Source organism: Microcebus murinus, chromosome 2, assembly GCF_040939455.1.
Source record: "Microcebus murinus isolate Inina chromosome 2, M.murinus_Inina_mat1.0, whole genome shotgun sequence".
Lineage (NCBI taxonomy): Eukaryota > Metazoa > Chordata > Mammalia > Primates > Cheirogaleidae > Microcebus > Microcebus murinus.
Window position 1 is genome coordinate 87,573,675 of NC_134105.1, and position 21,916 is coordinate 87,595,590.

Consider the following 21,916-nt stretch of genomic DNA (forward strand, 5'->3'; position numbering starts at 1 on the left):
TTTGTTTCTTGCTCACAAAACAGTTCAGTGTAAGTGTTCCTGGCTTACCCTTTACCACAGGATCACCTAGGGATCCAGGATTATGGAGGCTCTGTCATCTTCAACATGTAACTTCCAAAATTTCCCTCGGCATTAAAATCTGACCAGCAGATTCCAAGTGAAAGGAGGATCATGTGCGGGAGATTTCTATGGGCTAGTCCTGGAATTGGTTCCTTCACTTCTGTTCACATTCCACTCACCAATGGGGTTTAAGTAAATGTAGGGTGTGTACCTTCCAGGGAGTGTTTTTGAAGGGAGGGAGCATGCCTTTCTTCCATCTTCTTGTTGACTGAAATGAAGAAATACTATAAATGATGACTAGATTTGGACTCTGCTCCCAGTACAAAAAAAAAAAGAAGAAAGAAGGAAGGAAGGAAGGAAGGAAGGAAGGAAGGAAGGAAGGAAGGAAGGAAGGAAGGAAGGAAGGAAGGAAGGAAGGAAGGAAGGAAGGAAGGAAGGAAGGAGAGAGAGAAAGAAAGAGAGAGAGAGAAAGAAAGAGAGAAAGAGAGAAAGAGAGAAAGAAAGAAAGAAAGAAAGAAAGAAAGAAAGAAAGAAAGAAAGAAAGAAAGAAAGAAAGAAAGAAAGAAAGAGGAAGGAAGGAAGGAAGGAAGGAAGGAAGGAAGGAAGGAAGGAAGGAAGGAAGGAAAGGAAAGAAAGAAAGGAAAGAAAGAAAGAAAGAAAGAAAGAAAGAAAGAAAGAAAGAAAGAAAGAAAGAAAGAAAGAAAGAAAGAAAGAAAGAAAGAAAGAAAGAAAGAAAGAAAGAAAGAGTGGCTGGAGCTTCAGCAGTAGTCCAGTAGTCATCTTAAACCATGGGGTGAAAACCACATATTAAGGGTGATGGAGCAACAGAGGTTGAGTCTCTGATGCTCATGGAGCTCCCATACCAGCTCTGGATTGCTTACCCTCTGACTTTAAATAAAAAAGAAATGAGCTCTTGTCATATTTAAGCCACTATTATTTTGAGTTTTCTTTTATTAGCAGCTGAACCTGATTTTAACTTACATTATTATTCTTAATTGTTTGGTATGGTTACTTTTTCTTCTGCTCATCCTCTCCTCTTTTACTGGGGATCTCTACTACTCTCTTCTCATAGTAGAGGGTACTGTAAGAACTTACTGCCGGCCAGGAACAGTGGCTCACGCCTGTAATCCTAGCACTCTGGGAGGCCGAGGCAGGAGGATAGCTCGAGGTCAGGAGTTTGAGACCAGCCTGAGCAATAGCAAGACCCGGTCTCTACTAAAAATAGAAAGAAATTAGATGAGCAACTAAAAATATATAGGAAAAAATTAGCCGGGCATGGTGGCTCATGCCTGTAGTCCCAGCTACTGGGAGGCTGAGGCAGTAGGATTGCTTGAACCCAGGAGTTTGAGGTTGCTGTGAGCTAAGCTGATGCCATGGCACTCTACCCTGGGCAACAGAGTGAGACTCTGTTTCCAAAAACAAAACAAAACAAAAAAGAAGAACTTATTGTCAAATCTCTGGCAGCAGGTAGTCTTAGCACATGTCTAGCAGCTCTGTTGTTTTACCTGAGAGGTAAAACACTCAGGATTGGTCTATAAATCCAGATCATTTCAAGAAGTATTTATTGAATATCTGGCTACTAGGTACTGGGCCAGATAGAAAAGATATGAAGATAATTAGCAAACCACCCCTGCCTTTGAGAAACTTGCATTATAGGCAGTGGAGTAGACGCTTAGAGCTGCTACCTCAACTTCCATTCCACCATCCTCCTATTTAAAGAAGTTGGAAAGCTGAACATTACATTTCTCTGACTCTCTTGCCACTCAATTTCTGGGTGCAAATAAGGAGAGCCAAATACAGGTACTTATGAAAAAACAGGTGCAAGTGAAATGGAGGCTATCTTCCTGCTGCTATGTCACTTGAAAGCAAAGTGTGATGACATGTATGTGGCATTCAGACTCCTCATAGTTTTCAGGGGCATGAGAGCCAGCAGTGGTGGCAGCAGCAGTAGCAGTGTCCTATTGTCAGCTTCCCAGTCCAGCTACATTATATATATTTTTTTTATTTCGGCATATTATGGGGGTACAGATTTTAAGGTTTCAATAAATGCCCTTTCCCCTCCTCCTCCCACAAGTCTGAGTTTCCAGCATGACCATCCCCCAGATGGTGCACATGTCACTCATTATATATGCATATACCCGCCCCCCGCCCCCCTCCCCCCTACCCAATACCCTATTACTGTAGTACCTATGTGTCCACTTAGGTGCTACTCAGTTAATACCAGTTTGCTGGTGAATATATGTGGTGCTTGTTTTTCCCTACATTATATTTTTGTCAAAATAAGCTACCATGATGTTGTAGTAACAAGCAGTCCCCAAGATCTCAGTGGCTTACTACAATAAAACTTTCTCATGGACAAAATATTCACAGCAGGTGTGGGCAATTGCTCTCCAGATGCTGACTCAGATCTGGGCTGCTTCAATCTTGTGGCTACTACATCTTAACTCAAAGTCTCCTCCATGACTATTGTAGCAGGGAAGAGAGATTCCAGAAAACTGTTCAAAGGCTTTTTACTGTCTCATTCTGGAAGTGACACATTACTTCTTCTCACATGTTATTGGCTAAAACGCGTCACCAGGCCCCACTTAACTGCAAGGGGATTGAGAAATCAGGACCAGATATCAGTGACCACTAGTAACGTTTACCACATGTGATGTGACTTTGAATTCAACAGTCTGCTGACTTCTACCCCTCCAGCCCTTCCAAGGACTTCAGAAGCACCGAATTGCCTGGATGAAATCCCTTTGTTTTTGAAATATCTAGAGTGGTTTCAGCTTCGTGCAGTGAACCCTGACTGAATCAGTGTGTGCTGGTAACTTTCCGTCCCTTTACCTCTATCCATTCTCCACCCTTCAGTGCCCTACTTTGTGCCCGACTCTGTCCTCTATGAACTATATCTCCCAGGCTCCTTTGCCCTCTGTCTTGGGTTGGTTTTGAATCATGGGAGGCATCAGCAGGAGATCAGAAAGTAGGAGGTGAGAGAAATCAGGATATTATCTGCTCTCCCTTTCAACCTCCCACCAGACTGTGGGTCCCTGGCCCTGCCCCCAACTCTGTAAAGAGTCCTTTCATTAAACTTTCCTCATTTAAAAACTTTTGAGTATGACATCTGTTTCCTGCCTTGACCCTGACTCATACAAGATGTTTAATTATCAAACCATGAATGTAAAAAAAAGAGTAGCAGGCTGTCTCCCACCTTCCAGTTTTACTACAGCTGGAGTTCTTTACAAAATGCAAATCTGAATATATCATTCCTCTGCTTTAAAACTTAAGTGGCTCCCTGTTATACCCTTGTCACCACACCCCACTCTCAGTTGCAGCCAGACAGAACTAATTTCAGTTCCCTCTGCAACATGGTCTTTCTTCCTCTGAGCCTTTCCACACACACTGCCTTCTTCCTGGAAATTGCTCCCCACCCCCCACCTTCATCTTTCAGGCCTCAGCTTAAATGTCACTTACCCAAGAAAGCCTTCCATAACCTACTCAGCCTGGTTAGATGTCATTATATTCTCCCACAGCAGCCTCTATTCCCCATCATATATAACCAGCACTCAGTGTTTCATTGTACTGCACCTGCCTGCTGCCTTCTCTGTGTCCTCCAACAGACTGTATCTCAGATCTATAGGAACTATTAAGGTTCATGGCACATAATAGGCATTCAATAAATATTGGATAGTCCTGAATATTATTGAAAATGCTTGAACCCTCCTCCTCAGGCTACCCTCCTCTTTCTTTTCATTCACTGACAAAAATCAGAAAAAATAATTTTTATTTTTTATTTTTTATTATTTTTTTTTTGAGGCAAAGACCTCACTGGCAAGAAAAAATAATTTTTAGTCACCTAAAAATTATTAGTCATTACAGCCTTCCATTCGCTTCTAGATCATTTTAATGTTACTTCACCACTATCTTTTACGGATACTTCTCTTGCCAAGATCACCAAAGACCTCCTAGATCTTCAATTCAGTAGCTTCTTTCTAGTCCTGAACCTCTGGGATTGCTCTGTAACACTTTCCAGAAACTCTGTCCTCAGCCCTCCATGGATCATGGACCTCTTTCTCTCTTTTTCTAACATTTTAATTGTTCTCTTGCTTATCTATGTTTTCCTCCTTTCATTTGTAAGCCTTATATGTCTTATTCTTTTGTGTCTCTAGTCCCCAGCATAATGCCTGGCACACAGTAAGTCAATAACAATGACTGTTCAATGATTAAAATGCTCTCTCTTGGCTTCCAGGCTGTCTCTCTTTCCTAATCTTCTCTTCCTCTGATTGCTCCTTCGCAGGGGTCTTCACAATCTCTTTCTCCATCTACCCATGAAATACTCTTCGGAGTAATTCATTCTTATCTATCTTTTGGACTTCAGCCATCAACAAATACCCCAGTTCCCAAATGCACATTTTCAATTCTTAATGCATATTTCATGAGCTAAGGCTGCCCCTCTCTCCCTAAATGTATTGCAAGCAGTTCAAAGACTCATTATCTCTTCCATTCCCAACCTGGCCTCTTCCTGCTTCCAACGTGCAATCAATGGAATCATCGATTCAGTTGTTCAATCATCCATCCAGTTGTTCAAACTACAAACCAGGAAGTGCCCTAACTCTTCCCACTATCTTTGACTCCCGTCCTGAAGGGCAGCAAGCTCCATCCACTACCAAATCCCTATCCCTAAACTTCTAAACCCTGCCTCTGGGTCTTTATTCTCCTATTTCTTTCACCTGGAACACCTCCCGCCCTCCTCCCCCATTTTGTGGCAAACTCTCTTCATTCTTTGAAATACAGAAAATTTGTTAACCTCAAGTAATTGCTTCCTCCTCTAAGTTCTACTTAGCTTGATGCTAGGTTTTGTTTTGTTTTGTTTTGAGACAGAGTCTCACTCTGTTGCCTGGGTTAGAGTGCCGTGGCATCAGCCTCGCTCACAGCAACCTGAAACTCCTGGGCTCAAGCGATCCTCCTGCCTCAGCCTCCCGAGTAGCTGGGACTACAGGTATGCGCCACCATGCCCGGCTCATTTTTTCTATATATTTTTAGTTGGCCAATTAATTTGTTTCTATTTTTAGTAGAGACGGGGTCGCGCTCTTGCTCAGGCTGGTCTCGAACTCCTGACCCTGAGCAATACCGCCCACCTCGGCCTCCCAGAGTGCTAGGATTACAGGTGTGAGCCACCACACCCGGCCTATGTTTTTTTCTAAATGACATCTAAACATGTCTCCCTCACTAGATTGTAAAATTCTTGAGGGCAGCTATTGTTTTTGGATCACTGGGTCTAGCCAGTGACTAACCTTTTAGGCAATTAAAAAAATATTTTTATGTGAATGAATGAATACATAGGTAAACTGGAAAAGATAATTTTTTTTCTATTTCACACTTTCAGAGATTACCTCAAGAGAACTTTTGAGTTAAAAGGACAATAACTCAGTTTAAAAAGACCAACAATATGTAACCAAGTCGACAACATATATTGTAACAGCATATACATGCTTATGGAAGGCAGGTCATTGTTTTTCATCCAGGGAGATATTTTTAAAGCCTACCCTGCAGAATTTGATTTTAAGCATTTCAGTTCTCAGTAGGGACAGGCCAATTTTAAAAGGGAAGGTATGTTATCTTAACTCCTTCTGTCTATCTTTTGTGCTGGGTAACAGGAGTTAGATAAGGCATAAACAAGAGAAAACGCCGGCAGCAGGACAGTGTGTGGGCGCTTGGTAGGCCCTCAACACAGCCTTTTCCTTTTTCCTACCTCACCTTCGTCTTATATTTGAAGGCTCGTGAATTTTAGAGCACTTAAAGGAAATTTTAGTTTTAGAATTTAAATTTGACCAAAACAACGTCGTGGAGATTCTGACTGGCCCCTATTAACCCATGACTCTCAAACCCAAAGGAAAGAAATCCCTAGTGGGGGAGGGGGAAAAAGGAGGCGGTGCAAAAACCCGAAAAGGAAGGCGGAGAGGAAGCTGCAGAAGGAAGCCTTTCTCGTTGGGTTTGTCTTTTTTTAACCCCGGAGAGGCGTGACGTGCTAACTGCCGTCGCGGGTTAGTTTCCCCAGAGAGGCGCCCGCCCGCCGCGAATTTCCCCGCCGCCCCTCCGGCTTCCGCCCTGCGGTGCGCTGCTGGCCAGCGGCCGCTGGGGGCGCCCGGAGCCCCGAGGCGGCTGCGGCGGCCGTTCTCCGAGCCGAGCCTCTCCCGGCTCTCTGACGGGCGGCGGCGGCGGCGGCGGCGGCGACGGCGAGCTGCGCACCAAGAGGGCGCCCACCCGCAGGGCGAGCTGCAGCACGACCGCTCCCCGCGGGCGGCCGGGGTCCGCGCCGCAGCCGCCGCCGAGCTCTGGCCCGAGCTGCCGCGAGAGGCGGCGGCGGCGGCGGCCCCGGCCCCGGCCGGCCCGCGGCGCCCCCCGGCCGCGCCCCCGCGCGCCGCTCGCGGCCCCGGCCATGGGGCTGGGCGGATCCGGGGCTCGGCCGAGCTGAGGCTGCGGCGCCCGCCCGCGCGCCCCGCTCGCAGGCGCCTGGCTCTCATGATGATGAAGAAAAAGAAGTTTAAGTTTAAGGTGGACTTCGAGCTCGAGGAGCTCTCCTCGGTGCCCTTCGTCAATGGGGTCCTCTTCTGCAAGATGCGGCTGCTGGACGGCGGCAGCTTCACGGCCGAGTCCTCCAGGTAACTCGCCCTCCGCGCCGCCCGCTGCTCGCCAGCCGCCGGGCCCCGCCTGCGCCGCCGGGGCGTGCTTGCCGGGCAGCATCTCTTCCCTCGGCCCGCTTGCTCCAGCAGGGCGGCCAGCCTGTGAGCTCGCCTTTCTCTAGGGACGCGTTTGACACCGGTTGGGAATTTATCGATCTGCAAAGCGTTTCGCAAAAGGGTTCATCTCGGCTGGCTTTGGCTCTTGCGCACCTAACTCCAGATGGTCCCCGGTATCTGCTCTCTCCTCTCGAATTGTCTAGGAATGGGGACGAAGGCCAGAGGGAGAGATTGCTGCTTCTGGTTTCTCTTAAGACATTTTCATATCTGGGAAATGCACGGTGGAACTTGAGCTGTTCCACCCAAACTGCTTGGGTTCCGAGAGCGCCCGTTCTGAACTGAAACCTGTGCTTAGCGTAACTCCTTCTCCCTTGTGGGTTGCGCGGGGACTTGGACGCCTAGTCTGAGGCTGGGGTGGGCCTGGTCAGTTTTGACTTGAGTCAAGTGTTCCTGGCAGACGAGTCAACAGTCCATGCCACATCACAGGGCTGCGTCTCGAGTTACTCGCTAGTAGTCAGTGAATTACCCGTCTTGAAGTGGCCACTAGTGGGTCTCTGCATGGGGGACTTAGAACCAGAGGGGAGCCCAGGCCCTGCCCACGTTTTGAAGTAAGCCCCTGGGAACTTCCAGGGAGAGGCTTTAGCAGGTTATGCTGGGTGTGGCAGTGCTCCTTGAGCAATTCCAAAGCTATTCACAGGTTGACAGATTACGCTAAGGTGTTTTTGTTTTCAAGAAAATAGAAAAGAATTTTTTAAATAAACTTTTGGATTCCTGAGATCAAGGAGAAGGGTTAATGGTTATGTTTGTTTTGCCTCTTTATATGCTAGTCATAGACTTTATATTTGCCCTAAAAATATTCAGCTTTCCTTTTATTCGTCACCCCATTAATAATGTAAAGGAAATAATGTCAATGGGTTGGGGAATTGGGGCCAGAAGATTGTCCATTGTGGTAATATTGAAGCCTATGGAAGCCAGAAAATGCCCAGTTGGCTCAACCAAAGGATATGTAAAGCACTATTGATTCTCGAAATTAAAAAATAGTCCGCTGAGGGTAGTTTTTAAAATTAAACTGTGATGACACATCTATAGCTATTCAGCTAATTAATTGTACTACAATAATTTTTTACACATTGCCCTATAAGAGAACAGCGTAACCTAGAATGGTGCAAAATATATTAGACTGGCTCTTAAGATACTGAAAAGCCAAAGCCAACTCGTGAATGTCCTGTAGGTGCAGGTGCCAGTGCTACCCTGAGGCCTAGACTGGTTTGCTGCAGGGATCCACCCCCATGGCGGGCAGTTAGACGTGCTCTCCTGAGCCAGTGGTGACACCTGGTGGTGAGGGCGCTTGTCTACTACCTGCTTTTTCAGAATATCGATTTGGCTTACCTTCTCACAAATCAGTTATTCTGTCCTTGCAGGCAGTTATTTATTCAGCAAACATGTGCCGGCTGGGCCTTTTAAACATATTATCTTTTGAATTTTCACAGCAAGTCTATGAGATAAGGGTCCCTCTTTTGTGGGTAAATAAACTGAGGCTCCTAAAGCATAATAATTTTCCCAAACTGGTAAGTGCAATGCCAAGATGTTGATACAAGTCTGTCCGACTTCAAACAGGCTTATGCCTGGAAAAAGCTGTGTGCAGTACAGAAGAGTTTCTGAGTAGGGAGCTTCCTAATGGTTTTAGCAAGCAAGGGATATAATTCGATTTGTATTCTGCAGGACTTGGAAGTGAAAAAGTTGAATATCCTGGGTTGCACTTAACCCCTCTGTTTCAATTAAAATCTTACTTTAGTCAAGACAAATAAGGTAAAGGGCAGTGCTCTGTATTGTCAAACAAAAAAGCCACATAGTTTAAGAGAAATGATTCATAATAAAGAGCCTGTGCCTTTGAAGTTAGGTAGAGATAGTTGGCATAAAGCTAAGTAAGAGCAAGGGTTTGGAATGAGGCGAGTCCAAGCTAAAATCCCAGTTCCACTGTGGTAGAACTGGATGGGTTACTTGGCCTCTCAAAGCTTCCATCTGTAATGTAGGAACCATCACTGACATATCAGGTTGTTGTGAGGATTTAGTAGGATGATGTATGTAAAACAGCAAATAGTGTTTTGGCACCAAGAGGCAGGGAACTTGTCCTAGAATGCCCTTTTGCTTTAGATACTGTACTTAATTCCTTTCTCCTGACAACCACAAAAGTGTTGGTTTAAGAAAGATAGCTCATTTTGCAAGAAATGAGCTATCTCCAGAAAAAGAACTGGAAATACCCAAAGAAGTGAATTACTTCAAAATTACATAACTTTTAATTAGGGGGTACCAATCTAGGCAGTATATCTCTAATTAAATGCTAGATTTTAATTTTGTTTAAGTCACTTTATGTGCCTGTTATAAATAAGGTATGGTTAACCCTGTAACATTTCTTCCATAAAAATACGAAATGAATTACATAGAAAAGAGGTAACAGGCCCAGGACTGCTATGCTCAGAAAGGCCTGCTTACAAGGTTGGCCTTTGGCTGCCATGTGGGAATTTGAATGATAAATGCTTCCAAATATGATATAAAACTTTACCTAAATAATAAGAGTGGCTCACTGTTCCTAGACTGTACAAACTGTGGTTTATGCTAAACACCTTCTGAAAATCTGAAATTTTGGCCCATGCTCAGCAGAGAATGCCTATATGACCAGCCCTAGTAAAAACCTTGGGCGCTGGGTTTCTAAGAAGTTTCCCTGGTAGACAATACATGTTATCCAATTTGATGCTGGAGAAATTAAATGTGTGCTGATTGTGTTTTGTATCCTCTTGCTGTAATAAATCTTAGCCATGAGGATAATTATATGCTGAGTCCTGTGGGTTCTCCTAATAAATCAGCAAAGCTGGGTGTGGCCTTGAAGACCACCCCTCCCCAATGCATGAACCTATATAAAATAATATTCATTTTGTTAGAGACAAGCCTTAGAGGTACATAGAAATTTATATACATATATATGGCAATATATATGGCTATATACATATATATTTGGCTTTGTACAAAAATTAAACATGCAGATCATTTGTTGTTCACCAAATATTAATTGGGCCTTTACCAGGTTTCTACCTGTTTGGAGCTGTGAGAAGTACAACAAATATAAGGGTCCACAAGGAAATTACATCTATTTAATGAAATTAGATCATAGATATATAATTACTTGACAGTAGGAGACAGTATGACTAGTGCTTAATCAGTAGATCGACAATATGTGAGTGTTGTTGAAATTCGAAAGGAAAAGTGTTTATTTACAGTTGTAATGGTTACTGAAAACCATAATGGTTATTGAAAACCATATTAGCATTTTAGTTGAGTGTACTGGGAACATGAATTTGCATTGACAAGAAAGGGTGGGAAGACAGCTTGAGCAAGTCATTAATAGGAATTGGTGATAGATTGCAAAGAGTTCACACTGAGCAGAAGCAGAAGATAAGATTAGAAGAAGGCTTTGAAGGCTATTATAAAGAGTTTACTTTCCACTGCTCATAGTATAAAATTTAATCAAAGATTCTTCAGCTGAGCTGTAATGTGATTAAAGTGGTATTTAAGCAGGCTAGCAGGCTGATGCTATTTGGATTCAAGTGGGGATAGATTAGAGATGGGGAGACAAATTAGGAGGCTGTTAAACCCAGGCAGGAGCAAATGAGAACCTGAACTCTGAGGACATTTGCTCCTGTGTAAGTGACTGATAAATGATAATGCTATGGCAGATAACTTTGATGCCATTATGGAAATGAGAAAGTCCAAAAAAGCCTTTGTTTTGTTTGAGGGGAATATTGTATATGTTGGTAGAGGATATGAAGAGTTAAGTTGTAAGCTTGGCATAAGGTGACAATGGGCCTGATAAGCAGTTGAAGACATTTACTGTGGTATGTGGATTTCTTATTAATAGATTTCCATCTGTTGGAGCCATATAAGCCTGCTTACTGAACTTCCCACTTAGAATCTCTTTATACTGTTTTGCCCTTTTAAAGATTATTAGTGAAAATTGATTTTAGAAGGATCCAGTTTTTCCTGGGAGGGCTTATTCAGTAATGAGGTTAGAAAAAAATATTATAAAAAGACTAAGATGTGTTTATTTGTAATAAATGTTATTCAGGTGGTTAAGGTAAATGGTCAGATGTTACATACCATAATTAATAAAACATTCAGGAAATATATTGTACATTTATAGTGGTCTACTCAAGTGAAGCCAAATTGTTATCTAATAAAATACAGTCTTTTTTTTTTTTTTTTTTGAGACAGAGTCTCACTTTGTTGTCCAGGCTAGAGTGAGTGCCATGGTGTCAGCCTAGCTCACAGCAACCTCAATGTCCTGGGCTCAAGCAATCCTGCTGCCTCAGCCTGCCGAGTAGCTGGGACTACAGGCATGCGCCACCATGCCCAGCTCATTTTTTCTATATATATTAGTTGGCCAATTAATTTCTTTCTATTTATAGTAGAGACGGGGTCTTGCTCTTGCTCAGGCTGGTTTCGAACTCCTGACCTCGAGCAATCCTCCCGCCTCGGCCTCCCAGAGTGCTAGGATTACAGGTGTGAGCCACCGCGCCCGACCTAAAATACAGTCTTGTATGACTTAAGGATGGAGATATGTTCTGAGAAATGCATCATTAGGTGATTACGTCATTGTGTGATCATAGAGTGTACTTGTACAACCCTAGATGGTAAGGCCTACCATATGCTTAGGCTATATGGTGTAGCCCAGGGGTGGGGAACCTTTTCCTGTTGGAAGGCCGCGTTAATTTAGCTGTAATTGAATAAGGCCGCATTCAAGAAACTTAAATTAGATTTACTTAAAAATGCACATTATTAGCCGGGCGCGGTGGCTCACGCCTGTAATCCTAGCACTCTGGGAGGCTGAGGCGGGCGGATTGCTCGAGGTCAGGAGTTCGAAACCAGCCTGAGCAAGAGCAAGACCCCGTCTCTACTATAAATAGAAAGAAATTAATTGGCCAACTAATGTATATATATATAAAATTAGCCGGGCATGGTGGTGCATGCCTGTAGTCCCAGCTACTCGGGAGGCTGAGGCAGCAGGATTGCTTGAGCCCAGGAGTTTGAGGTTGCTGTGAGCTAGGCTGACGCCAGGGCACTCACTCTAGCCTGGGCAACAAGCGAGACTCTGTCTCAAAAAAAAAAAAAAAAAAAAAAAAAAAAATGCACATTATTTTGTAAAAACCTAACTATCAATACTGTGTGCTTAATAATTTCAAAAATTATTTGTTAATTTTAAAGGTAACTAACCTTTTAATGACTTTGAGTCTGCTTTTTTTTTGGAAAGCATTTGAATATTTGGTTACAGCATGGAGGTCTGCAATTCCAGTTGATCCTCTAGATGGGTGTCAGTCATTTGTGACCTTAAGGGCATCTTGATTTGGGTTAAGTAGGAGAACGTAGATTTGCAGCAATAAGTGGTTGAAAAACAAGAAAGCATTTTTTGGGTATGTTGCTGAAGGCATGGGTATTCTGCATTTTTCCATATTTCAATTGGATCTTTCTTAACATCAGACAATGACTTTAAAATGTCATCTACTGAGAACTCAATTAGTTCCATCTGTAGTTTTTTTAGGTGCCTTGGTGATAACAAGTAGGTGAGGCTGAAATGCTAATCTGAATGTGATGTCATGATTCTCAAAGTCAGTGAACCTTTCATTGTATTGTCCAATTAATAGGCCTATAACAGCTGCATATTCTTCTCATCAATGACCTTTGCTAACTGGGGAAAATCTCATCTGAAGTTTCCTTTTGAAGAAGTAGTGTTTTGAAAAAAGATAGCTTTTTTCAAAATGCTTGGATTTTTGCCACATACGACTTAGTTTTACCTTGCAAAGAAATATTCAAGTCGTTTTGATTGGACATGATACCACACAGAAGTGCTGCATTCCTATAGAAATCCTCTTTCCATAATTCACATTGCTGATTCTGTTCTTCATAAAATTTAACTGTTCTCACAGAAATAAAATTTTGGCTAACACCTGTCCCTGCAATAGCCAATACCCTTTAGAATGATATGGCAAATCCACACTTAATACATCATAGTTCAACTTTAGCATGTTATGAAACTGACAATGCTGTGTTGCATTTTTACAAATATAGTTAACAATACTTATAACTTGTTGCAAAATGTCACATAAAATAGCTTTAGAACAGAGATTTTGCTGGTGCAAGGTACAAGGAAAAGAAATGAGAGCATCTGGATCTGTTTAATACTTTTTAAAATCTGTGCAATAAATCTTTCATGTTTTCCTATTATGGAAGGTGTACTATCTATACATATACTCAGTAAATTTACCAAAGTCAGTCCAGCTTCACAACATTTATCTTGAAAGTTGTTGAAGATATCGATTCCTCAGGTTCTGTTCACAAGAGAACCCAAAGTAAGTAACTCCTTGTAGGAAAGAAAATCTTCTGTTAGGACCTGAATAAAGTATAAAACCTATGCCAAGTTAGTAGTATCAGTTCATCCAAAGCAATTGAATACTATATATTTTCCTTTTGAACTATTGCAGAAGTTGTTCTGTTAAGTTGAAGGTTATAATGCTGCCAATCAATTATGGTTCTCCTTGAAAGAGACAGTTTGTACTTTGAAATGTTATCCCGGTCCAAGTATCCTACAACTTTGACAGTGCATTTTTTCACAATTTCTTCATCACTGAATGGCTTCCCTTTTATCCTGAGTATATAAGCTACTTTATAAGTTGCTTCAGTGGCATCATTTCCAGGTCTTATTGTGCTTGAAAGAATTCTCTTTGTTTTTGCTTTTCATTTTTTAATTTCTGCAGTACCTTTCACACCTTTCCCTCTAATTTAAAATATCTGTTATCTTTATGAGTGTTATAATGCTGATGAGCATTGAATTTCTTTAATGTTGATAATTGCAGTATCACAAAGCAATCAAATCATCTTATCTTTAGCAGAAACAAGATAATATTGCAATTTCCAGTCCTCATTTAAAATCTGTTTTCTTCCTTCAGCATCCTCTTGGTCTTTGACATCATGAGCTGTTAAGCAGATAGAATTTAGAAATACTGTCTAGCCGCGCAGCTATTCACAAATTCCACTTCAAACAGAAACACAGTGCACTGCTGATAAAAGCTGATAACAGACTGGCGTACTCCACCTCCACAAACTCTTGTCAACCAGCCTTGCCACAATAGCAGTGCCAGTCTGGCGAGGGAAGTTAGGACTAACTCATGAGGGTAAGCACCCGTCAGTTTAGCCCTTATGGCTTGCTTACTAATGTTCTGATTGTGCCGGTCAATCTGGGAGGTTTATTTATTTCATTGAAACTTATTTTATTCTTTGGTACTTTAAATATGTTAATTTTAAAAATAAAAATATAAAAGACAAACAAAAATATGTGAATAGAAATAAAAGGATTTGTTCTGTAAAATTTGGGTTCAGTCAAAAGGTTGTACTTAAGGACCTAGAAGGCCACCTAGAAGGTTCCCCACCCCTGGTATAGCTTGTTGCTCCAACAACTGCCCATTGTATATGCAATCCCTCATGACCAGAAGACCTTTCAAAAAGATAGACTATTGTTTAAATCTTTTCAGAGATTTGTAATAGCATTAAATCACTTCTGAAATTATTAAGACTATCAGAACAGGTTTAATTGTGGTCTACTTAAATGAATAATAGCAAGAAATATTTTTCTGTATTTTTTTTTCAGATTCCTCAGTTTTTCTTATTTTGTTCATCTTTTTTGTGCTGTTAGCTAAATAATTTTATAAGTTTCACATGAGCCTGTGACAAAAACACATGTGAATTCGGGTGTGTCCAGGAAGCTAATGTGAGCACATCTGTGTTTTGGATCTTTTACTTAGTAAATAAGCAGAAAGGATTTCATTTGGGGGGTGGGGTGAGATAGTACATCTTTATGTTTTCAAGATTTTCACTGCACATTGTGTACTTCTTTTTATCTTTTTCTCATTGCCAAAGTATTATAAATGATTCATGTGAAAAACTTAGAAAATAGAAAGGCAAAAAGAACTGAACAAAAATTATGCGGGGCACAGTGCCTCATGCCTGGAATCCCAGCACTTTTGGAGGCTGAGGATCCCTTGAGACCAGGATTTTGAGATCAGCCTGGTCAACATAACAAGGCCACATCTCTACAAAAAAATGAAGAAATTAGCCAGGTGTGGTAGCATGTACCTATAGTCGTAGCTACTTGGGTAGCTACTTGGCTGAGGCAAGAGAATCACTTGAGCCCAAGAGTTCCAGGCTGCAGTGAGCTATGGTCATGCCCCCTGCACTCCAGACTGGGCAACAGAGCAAGATCTTGTCTCTTAAAAAACAATTGCTAGTGCACAAACCACCTAGAAATAAACACTGTTACAAATATTTTGGTATATAGGAGCCTTTATTGATCCATACAACATACATACACACCCATCCACCCCCACACAATTATCACTTATCTTTTTTAAACCAAAATGAGATCATGCTATACTTAATACTTATTTTCACTCAATATATCTTCCCATAATCATGAAGTATTCAATTACAAAATTATTTTTAATAGATGCATATCATTGTATTATATGGATTTCTTTGATTTATTGAACTAAGCCACTTTTCAAAGTCTTTCTTCTTTCCTATTCTTATTAATACTTTTATAAATAAACTACAGTCAGCATCCTATAGCCAAATTTAGGGTACATCCATTATTATGTATTTAGGATTAACACATACAAATGGAATTACTAAGTTGCAGATTTTTAGGGACTTTGATTTTTATCACCAACTTGCCCTTCAGTGCATCAAATTGATTTAATATGAAAAATCACTAACAAGTAGCAAATATCAAAAATAACCAGCATTAGAAAATGCTGTTTGGGCCAGCATGGTGGCTCACGCCTGTCATCCTAGCACTCTGGGAGGCCGAGGCAGGCAGATCGTTTGAGCTCAGGAATTCGAGCTTAAGCAAGAGCAAGAGCAGCCTGAGCAAGAGCAAGACCCCGTCTCTACTAAAAATAGAAAGAAATTAGCCAAACAACTAAAAATAGAAAAAGAATTAGCCAGACATGGTGGCGCGTGCCTGTAGTCCCAGCTACCCGGGAGGCTGAGGCAAGAGGATCCCTTAAGCCCAGAAGTTTGAGGTTGCTGTGAGCTAAGCTGATGCCATGGCACTCTAACTCGGGCAAGAGAGTGAGACTTTGTCTCAAAAAAAAAAAAAAAAAATGCTGTTTGACCATACAGCACAGAATTCTTTATTCTCTGGCTCCAGCAATCTCACTTCTGGGTATATATCCAGAGAAATTGAAATCAGTATGTTGCAGAGATATCTGTACTCTCAATTCATAGCAGCATTATTCACAATAGCCAAGAACACAACCTAAGTGTCCATAAGTGGATGAACGGATAAAGAAAATGTAGTATATAAAATGTAATGCTATTCAGCCTTAAAAAAGAAGGAAATCCTGTCATTTGCAACCACATGGATGAACCTGAAGGACATTATGCTAAGTGAAATAAGCCAGACATAAAAAGACAAATACTGCATGATCCCAGTTATATGTGGAATATTAGAAAGGTATATTCGTAGAAGCAGAGAATAGAATTCCGGCTGGGGGGGAAGGGGGTGGTGGGGAGCGGGGATGGGGAAATACTGGTCAAAGGGTACAAAGTTTCAGTTAGGATGAGTAAATTCAGGAGATCTGCTGTACAACATGGTGACTATAGTTACTAATAGTGTATACTTGAAAATTCCTAAGAGAGTAGATCCTTCAACAAAAAATAAGCCTGTAGCTGAGTGTGGTAGCCTGAGCCTGTAGTCCCAGCAACTCATGAAGCTGAGGCAGGGAGATCCCATGAGCCCAGGAGTTCAATTCCAGCCTGGGCAACATAGTGAGACCCTGTCTCTATTAAAGGAAAAAAGTATGTTAATTGATCGGTATGTTAATTAGCTTGGTTTAACTATTTCACAATGTATGCATATATCAAAACATCACCTTGTACGCCATAAATATATACAATTTTTATTTGTCAACTATATCTTAATATAGATAAATAAAGAAAAATTTAAAAAGTAAAATACAATTCTGTATACCCTGACCAGAAATGGGGTCATCAATTCACATTATTATAATAGCTGTAATAATAGTAGCCAGACTTTACATGAGCACTTTCCCAGTGCACCATGAACTTTTCTAAACCTTTACATTTAATCTTCAAAATAATTTTATGAGGAAGGTACTGTTATTGCATCAGTACTATTACAGTTATCATTACCCTTATTACTCTCATTTTATACCTGGGAAATAAGAGCATAAAGAGATGCTGAAAGTTACTCAGCTAGTAAGTGGCAAAGCTAGGAGGCACTCTGGCTCTCACGACCAATTTAATCAATAAACTCTACTGTCTTTCAGGCTTTATGTAGTATGCTTTCTCATTTTTATGTTTTAGAAAAATAGTAGGTAAATATATATATATATATATATATATATATTATAACTTTTTCTGAATACCAGTCTTAGAAAACTTGTTCCAATATGTGATACCATTAAACAAGTTATTAGACCTAGCCTCTTTAGATTTGTCTAAGGCAATTGTATATGAAAGATAAGAAACTCATGTATATACTTACTTTTTTTTTCCAAGGTGTAGCTTTCCAATACTAAGTCTGCAAAATTTAGTCACATTACAGGATAGTTATATCCTGTAAAATTATTGTTAATGTCATTTTATACCAGTAAGTTAATATTCATTGTATCACTAAGCCTTGCACAGTAGGCATTTTATAAATATTTAGTGAAAGAATGCAGGTATTTAGAGAAAGGATCTATTATAGCTTTGCTCTGTGTATTTGACAAATACACAGAGATCTCCAAATTAAATGTATGAGGAAATATGGAGAAATATATGCTATCCTATGTACATAGCTTATAAAGATTTATGCTTAGTTTGGAGTGTCCACCTTTGAGGGATATTATCAAATAGAGATCCACGGAGGATATTGGGATTCTGAGGCATCTTGAATTATGTTACTAACAGGATACTGGGATTAGTCTCAAGAGAGAAGATGATGGGGCTGGGCCCAGTGGCTCACACCTAGAATCCCAGCACTTTGGGAGGCCCAGGTGAGGATCGCTTGAGGCCAGGAGTTCAAGACCTGCCTGGGCAAAATAGCAAGACCCTGTCTCTACAAAAAGAGAGAGAAAGAGGGAGAATATGATCTTAAAATACTAAAAAATTAACTTGTATATAGGTATACTTTACATTCCTAGTTTTATTGAATTTTTATAAAACTCCTTTAATAGGAGTGGGAAACTATCGTTACCTTCTTTTGGGTTAGGATATATGTCAAGTGCTATAACACAGATACTTTTTTAAGTAACAGGTGGCTTAAACAAGATGTAATTTTATTTCTCTCTCATAGAAACTCCAAGTTGGAGTGGTAGCTCCGCCCTATCAAGTTGTCAGGGGCCTGGACTCTTTTTATCTTGTTGTTCTCAGGGTATTGTTCTCATCCACAGAGACTAACTTGGCTCACCCCACATCCGAATTCCAGCCACTGGGAAGGAGGAAAGGGGAAAGGGAGGTCACTTCTGCTCACAGTCCATTGACCAGAATTTAAGCACAATGCCACCTCCAGTGCAAGGAAGGTTGAGAAATGTAGCCTTTGTTGGGTGTCCGTGTTAAAAAATTCAATAATGATAAAGGGAGGGGAGAACAGATATCAGGGGACAATTAGCCTCTGCCACACCTCTCTTTTAGAGATGAGAACGTTGACCCTTAGAAAATAATTTGTTCAAGGTCACACATCAATTAATGAAAGCTATTTGAAAGACTATCCTATGAAGCTGTGGTCCCCAACCTTCAGGCCATGGGCTGGTCCACAGCCTGATAGGAATTGGGCCTTGCTTCACTGCCTGAGCTCTGAGGTGGGTGTACTAGAAGATTCTTAAGGCTCTTTCTAACTCCAGGATTCTATGGTTAAGCTTTCAGTTTTATCTCTTGCTACTTTTCCTAAACCTTTCATTTTAGCTAGGACTGGTCACTTATACTAGCCAAATGTGCATGCATGTCTGTCTTTGATATTCTTTCCTTTTCCTACCTCTTCTTCACCCACCTCTTCTTCTTAGTTGATCCAAATTGCAACCATTCCTTAAGATCTAGATCAAATGTCATAAGTTTCACCCATACCTGTCCCAACCTATAATCCACCTACAACTTCTCTCCAACTTACTATACATACTGTGTCCTTAATAAATGTTGGTTATTTATTGAATGAATGAAAATTTTCCTCACCATCCCACTATGATTTCACCTCTCATTCAATTCTTAAAAGTTCTTGTTTTTACCAGTCATTTCACACCAAATTTGTTCTTTTAATTGCCTTTATGAAAACTTACCATGCAGTATAAAGTTTGCAGTAATAAAAATAAATCCAGGAAAAGTAGAATGGAGAAAGTGTTTGGGGATGTAGGGGAAAGTCACAGAAGTGTCTTGGAAGAAAATTCCCTAGCAAGGTTTTTTGAAAAGTCTAGCTGCAGGAGAAATAATGATAGAAGAAACAGTATACACAGTGGCATGGAACAGCATGATGTGCTCAGGGTACTATGAGTATAGTGGTATATTACTGCTGCCACATAAAGACAGAGACAGGGAGTGGTCATTTCAGTGAGTCTAGAATTGCTTCTGCCTGTAGTCCAGGGAGCCAGAAGTAGGGGAGTGACTTATGCAAAGTTAGCGGGTTGGCTTAGGGCTAGAATAGAGAATTCTCATCAGATGACCTTAGCTTTCTCAATAGCAACCAAGAAAGGTAGAGTAAAGGACATGAGAATAATGATACAAGATTAGAAAATCTTCCACAAGGAATGGGAGAGGAAGTTGACCAAAGACAAGTCTAAAAGGGCCAACTGAGATTTGAAAACATGAATTTTAGTGATGGCAATATATATGTTCATGCAGTTTTCTCTAGCAGTGCACATAGGTTAGGTATGGGAGGAAACAGATGGTAGGATCGATTCAGGTTTAGAAATTTATAGGTATGTGGAAAGGCCAAGGAGGCAAGGGAGTTAAGTGTTGTTGAGAAGGAATTTAATTAAGCAGTCATGGGGTCGAGATTGCATAAGGAGAAAAACCTGGCCAGAAAGATGAATCAGGAAAATATAGAATGATTAGAAGATGAAGACCTCTGTGATATCAAAGGAAGGTATGTATGGAAGGAATGACGCTGGACAGAGTTGGGATGGGAGGTAGGGTTTGTGCTCAGAGAGTGGGATATTAATGCTTGAGATTACTTCAGTAGAGCAGTCTAGAAAGTTGGCAAGGGTGTGGGTTTTGTAGAAATGGTGTGAAAAATGGTTGGTGCAAAGAACTCTGAGTCTAGAGTGTTAGGTTGTTTGCGTGGCATTAATATAGCCAGTATGAGTGTTGGGGTGAAGAGAGAAAGATTACAAAACAGGTACTTCCCTGTGACCTCAGCCAGGAGGGGAAGAACATGATATAGCCAGATGTCATGTGCCTCATGCTTTTAAGCCTTAAGCTTGACAATAGAAGAGTCACAGCCTGCAGGTGACAATGAGGAGTTAGGAAAGCTCTGGTCCTGCCTCCTGGATTGTGGAAGATAAGGGTGGAAAACAAAGATCACCTGCCCTGTAGGAGTACAATGCAAGTAGTATCCTCATAAGATAGCCAGGTTCCAGTTAGGCAATGAGTGGAGCGTTAATGCGAAGAGATTGAGAATGTTAGAGTTTATTTAACCGTAGAATAAGGTTTCAGGTGTTACAATAGGATAAGCTGGGAAAGAGAATAGCAACAGGAGAATGAAACAGAGTGAGGAAGGATGGAATAGCAGGACAGAACAGGCTGGAGGGAGAGAGGTAGCAGGCCTTTCATTCTAGCCTTTTCCTATGCATTATAGGACTTAAGATTTAAGTCCTGGACTTAAGATTTCCAGTATGGATATGAAATAATTTTGTGTTATATCTAAGACCTGGGTGATATAAGGCAGTTTCTCCAGCTGCTCCTTCTATGAGTGCAAGAATGAGGTCACATTTGGTCTTGCCATCCACTTCTTAGGAGGTCTTGCCTCCTATTGTCTGTGTCTTTCTCTCTGTCTCACACCCCTCCACCCTCAGCCTCACCAATCTTTTAACTCTCATTTCAGAGGATGAACTATTCTTTGTCCTGTTCCTCGCCATTTCCCTGTATCTTTGATCTCATCCCCATCTAACTTCTCTCTCTCTCTCTCTCTCTCTCTCTCTCTCTCTCTCTCTCTCTCTCTCTCTCTCTCTCTCTCTCTCTCTCGGTTTGTTTGTTTGTTTGTTTGTTTGTTTTTAAGACAGAGTCTTGCTCTGATGCTGGGGCTAGAGTGCAGTGGCTTCATCATAGTTCACTGCAACCTCCAATCCTGGGCTCAAGAAATCCTCTTGCCTCAGCATCCCAAGTAGCTGGGACTACAGGTGCACGCCACCATGTCAGGCTGATTTTTCTATTTTTTGTAGTGTCTCAGTCTCACTCTTGCAGAGGCTGGCTTGGAACTCCTGACCTTAAGCAGTCCTCCCCCCTGAGCCTCCCAGAGTGCTAAGATTGCAAGCTTGAGCCACCACACCAGCCTTTCCCTCTCTTTCTATACAATTCTGATGGCAAACCTCATGAAATAATAATCTACATTTCCTCTCTGAAGCACTCCTCCTCTCCCCTCAATCCTGTATTCTGATTTCAACCCCTCCACGCAACTAAAACTGTCTTTGCTGGTACCTTCAGTCATCTCTAATTGCTGTATCTAGTCAATACTTTCTCATTTGTACCTTGTGCTCTTTTTAAAACTCTCTTTTTAATTACCTGTTTCTTCAAACTTGACTATCTTGGCTTCTATAACTTGCTTCTCTGATCCTTCCCTAAATTCTCTGAGAGCACCACTTCTGCCCATCTTTTTTTTTTTTTTTTTCTACCAGATTTTATTTTTAGAGCAAAATTAAGTGGAAAGTACAGAGAGTTCCCAAGCCCCCACATCCCCCACGATCAACATCCTGTACCACAGTGGTACTTTTGTTACAATGGAGAAATTACACTGACACATTTTTACCACCTGTAGTTCATAGTTTGCATTAGGGTTCATTCTGAGAGTTGTATATTTTATGGGTTTTGACAAATGT

The 21,916-nt window shown here is 41.2% G+C and overlaps 1 protein-coding gene across 1 annotated transcript in view; it reads left to right on the forward strand.

The window, feature by feature from the left end:
• Window positions 1-6,497: 6,497 nt before the first annotated feature.
• EEIG2 (EEIG family member 2) overlaps window positions 6,498-21,916 on the forward strand; it is a 72,275-nt gene continuing 56,856 nt past the window's right edge. The window contains exon 1 of the mRNA XM_075999926.1: window positions 6,498-6,707. Coding sequence (XP_075856041.1) covers window positions 6,568-6,707 — 140 coding nt within the window. The 5' untranslated portion in view covers window positions 6,498-6,567. The remainder of the gene's footprint in view (window positions 6,708-21,916) is intronic.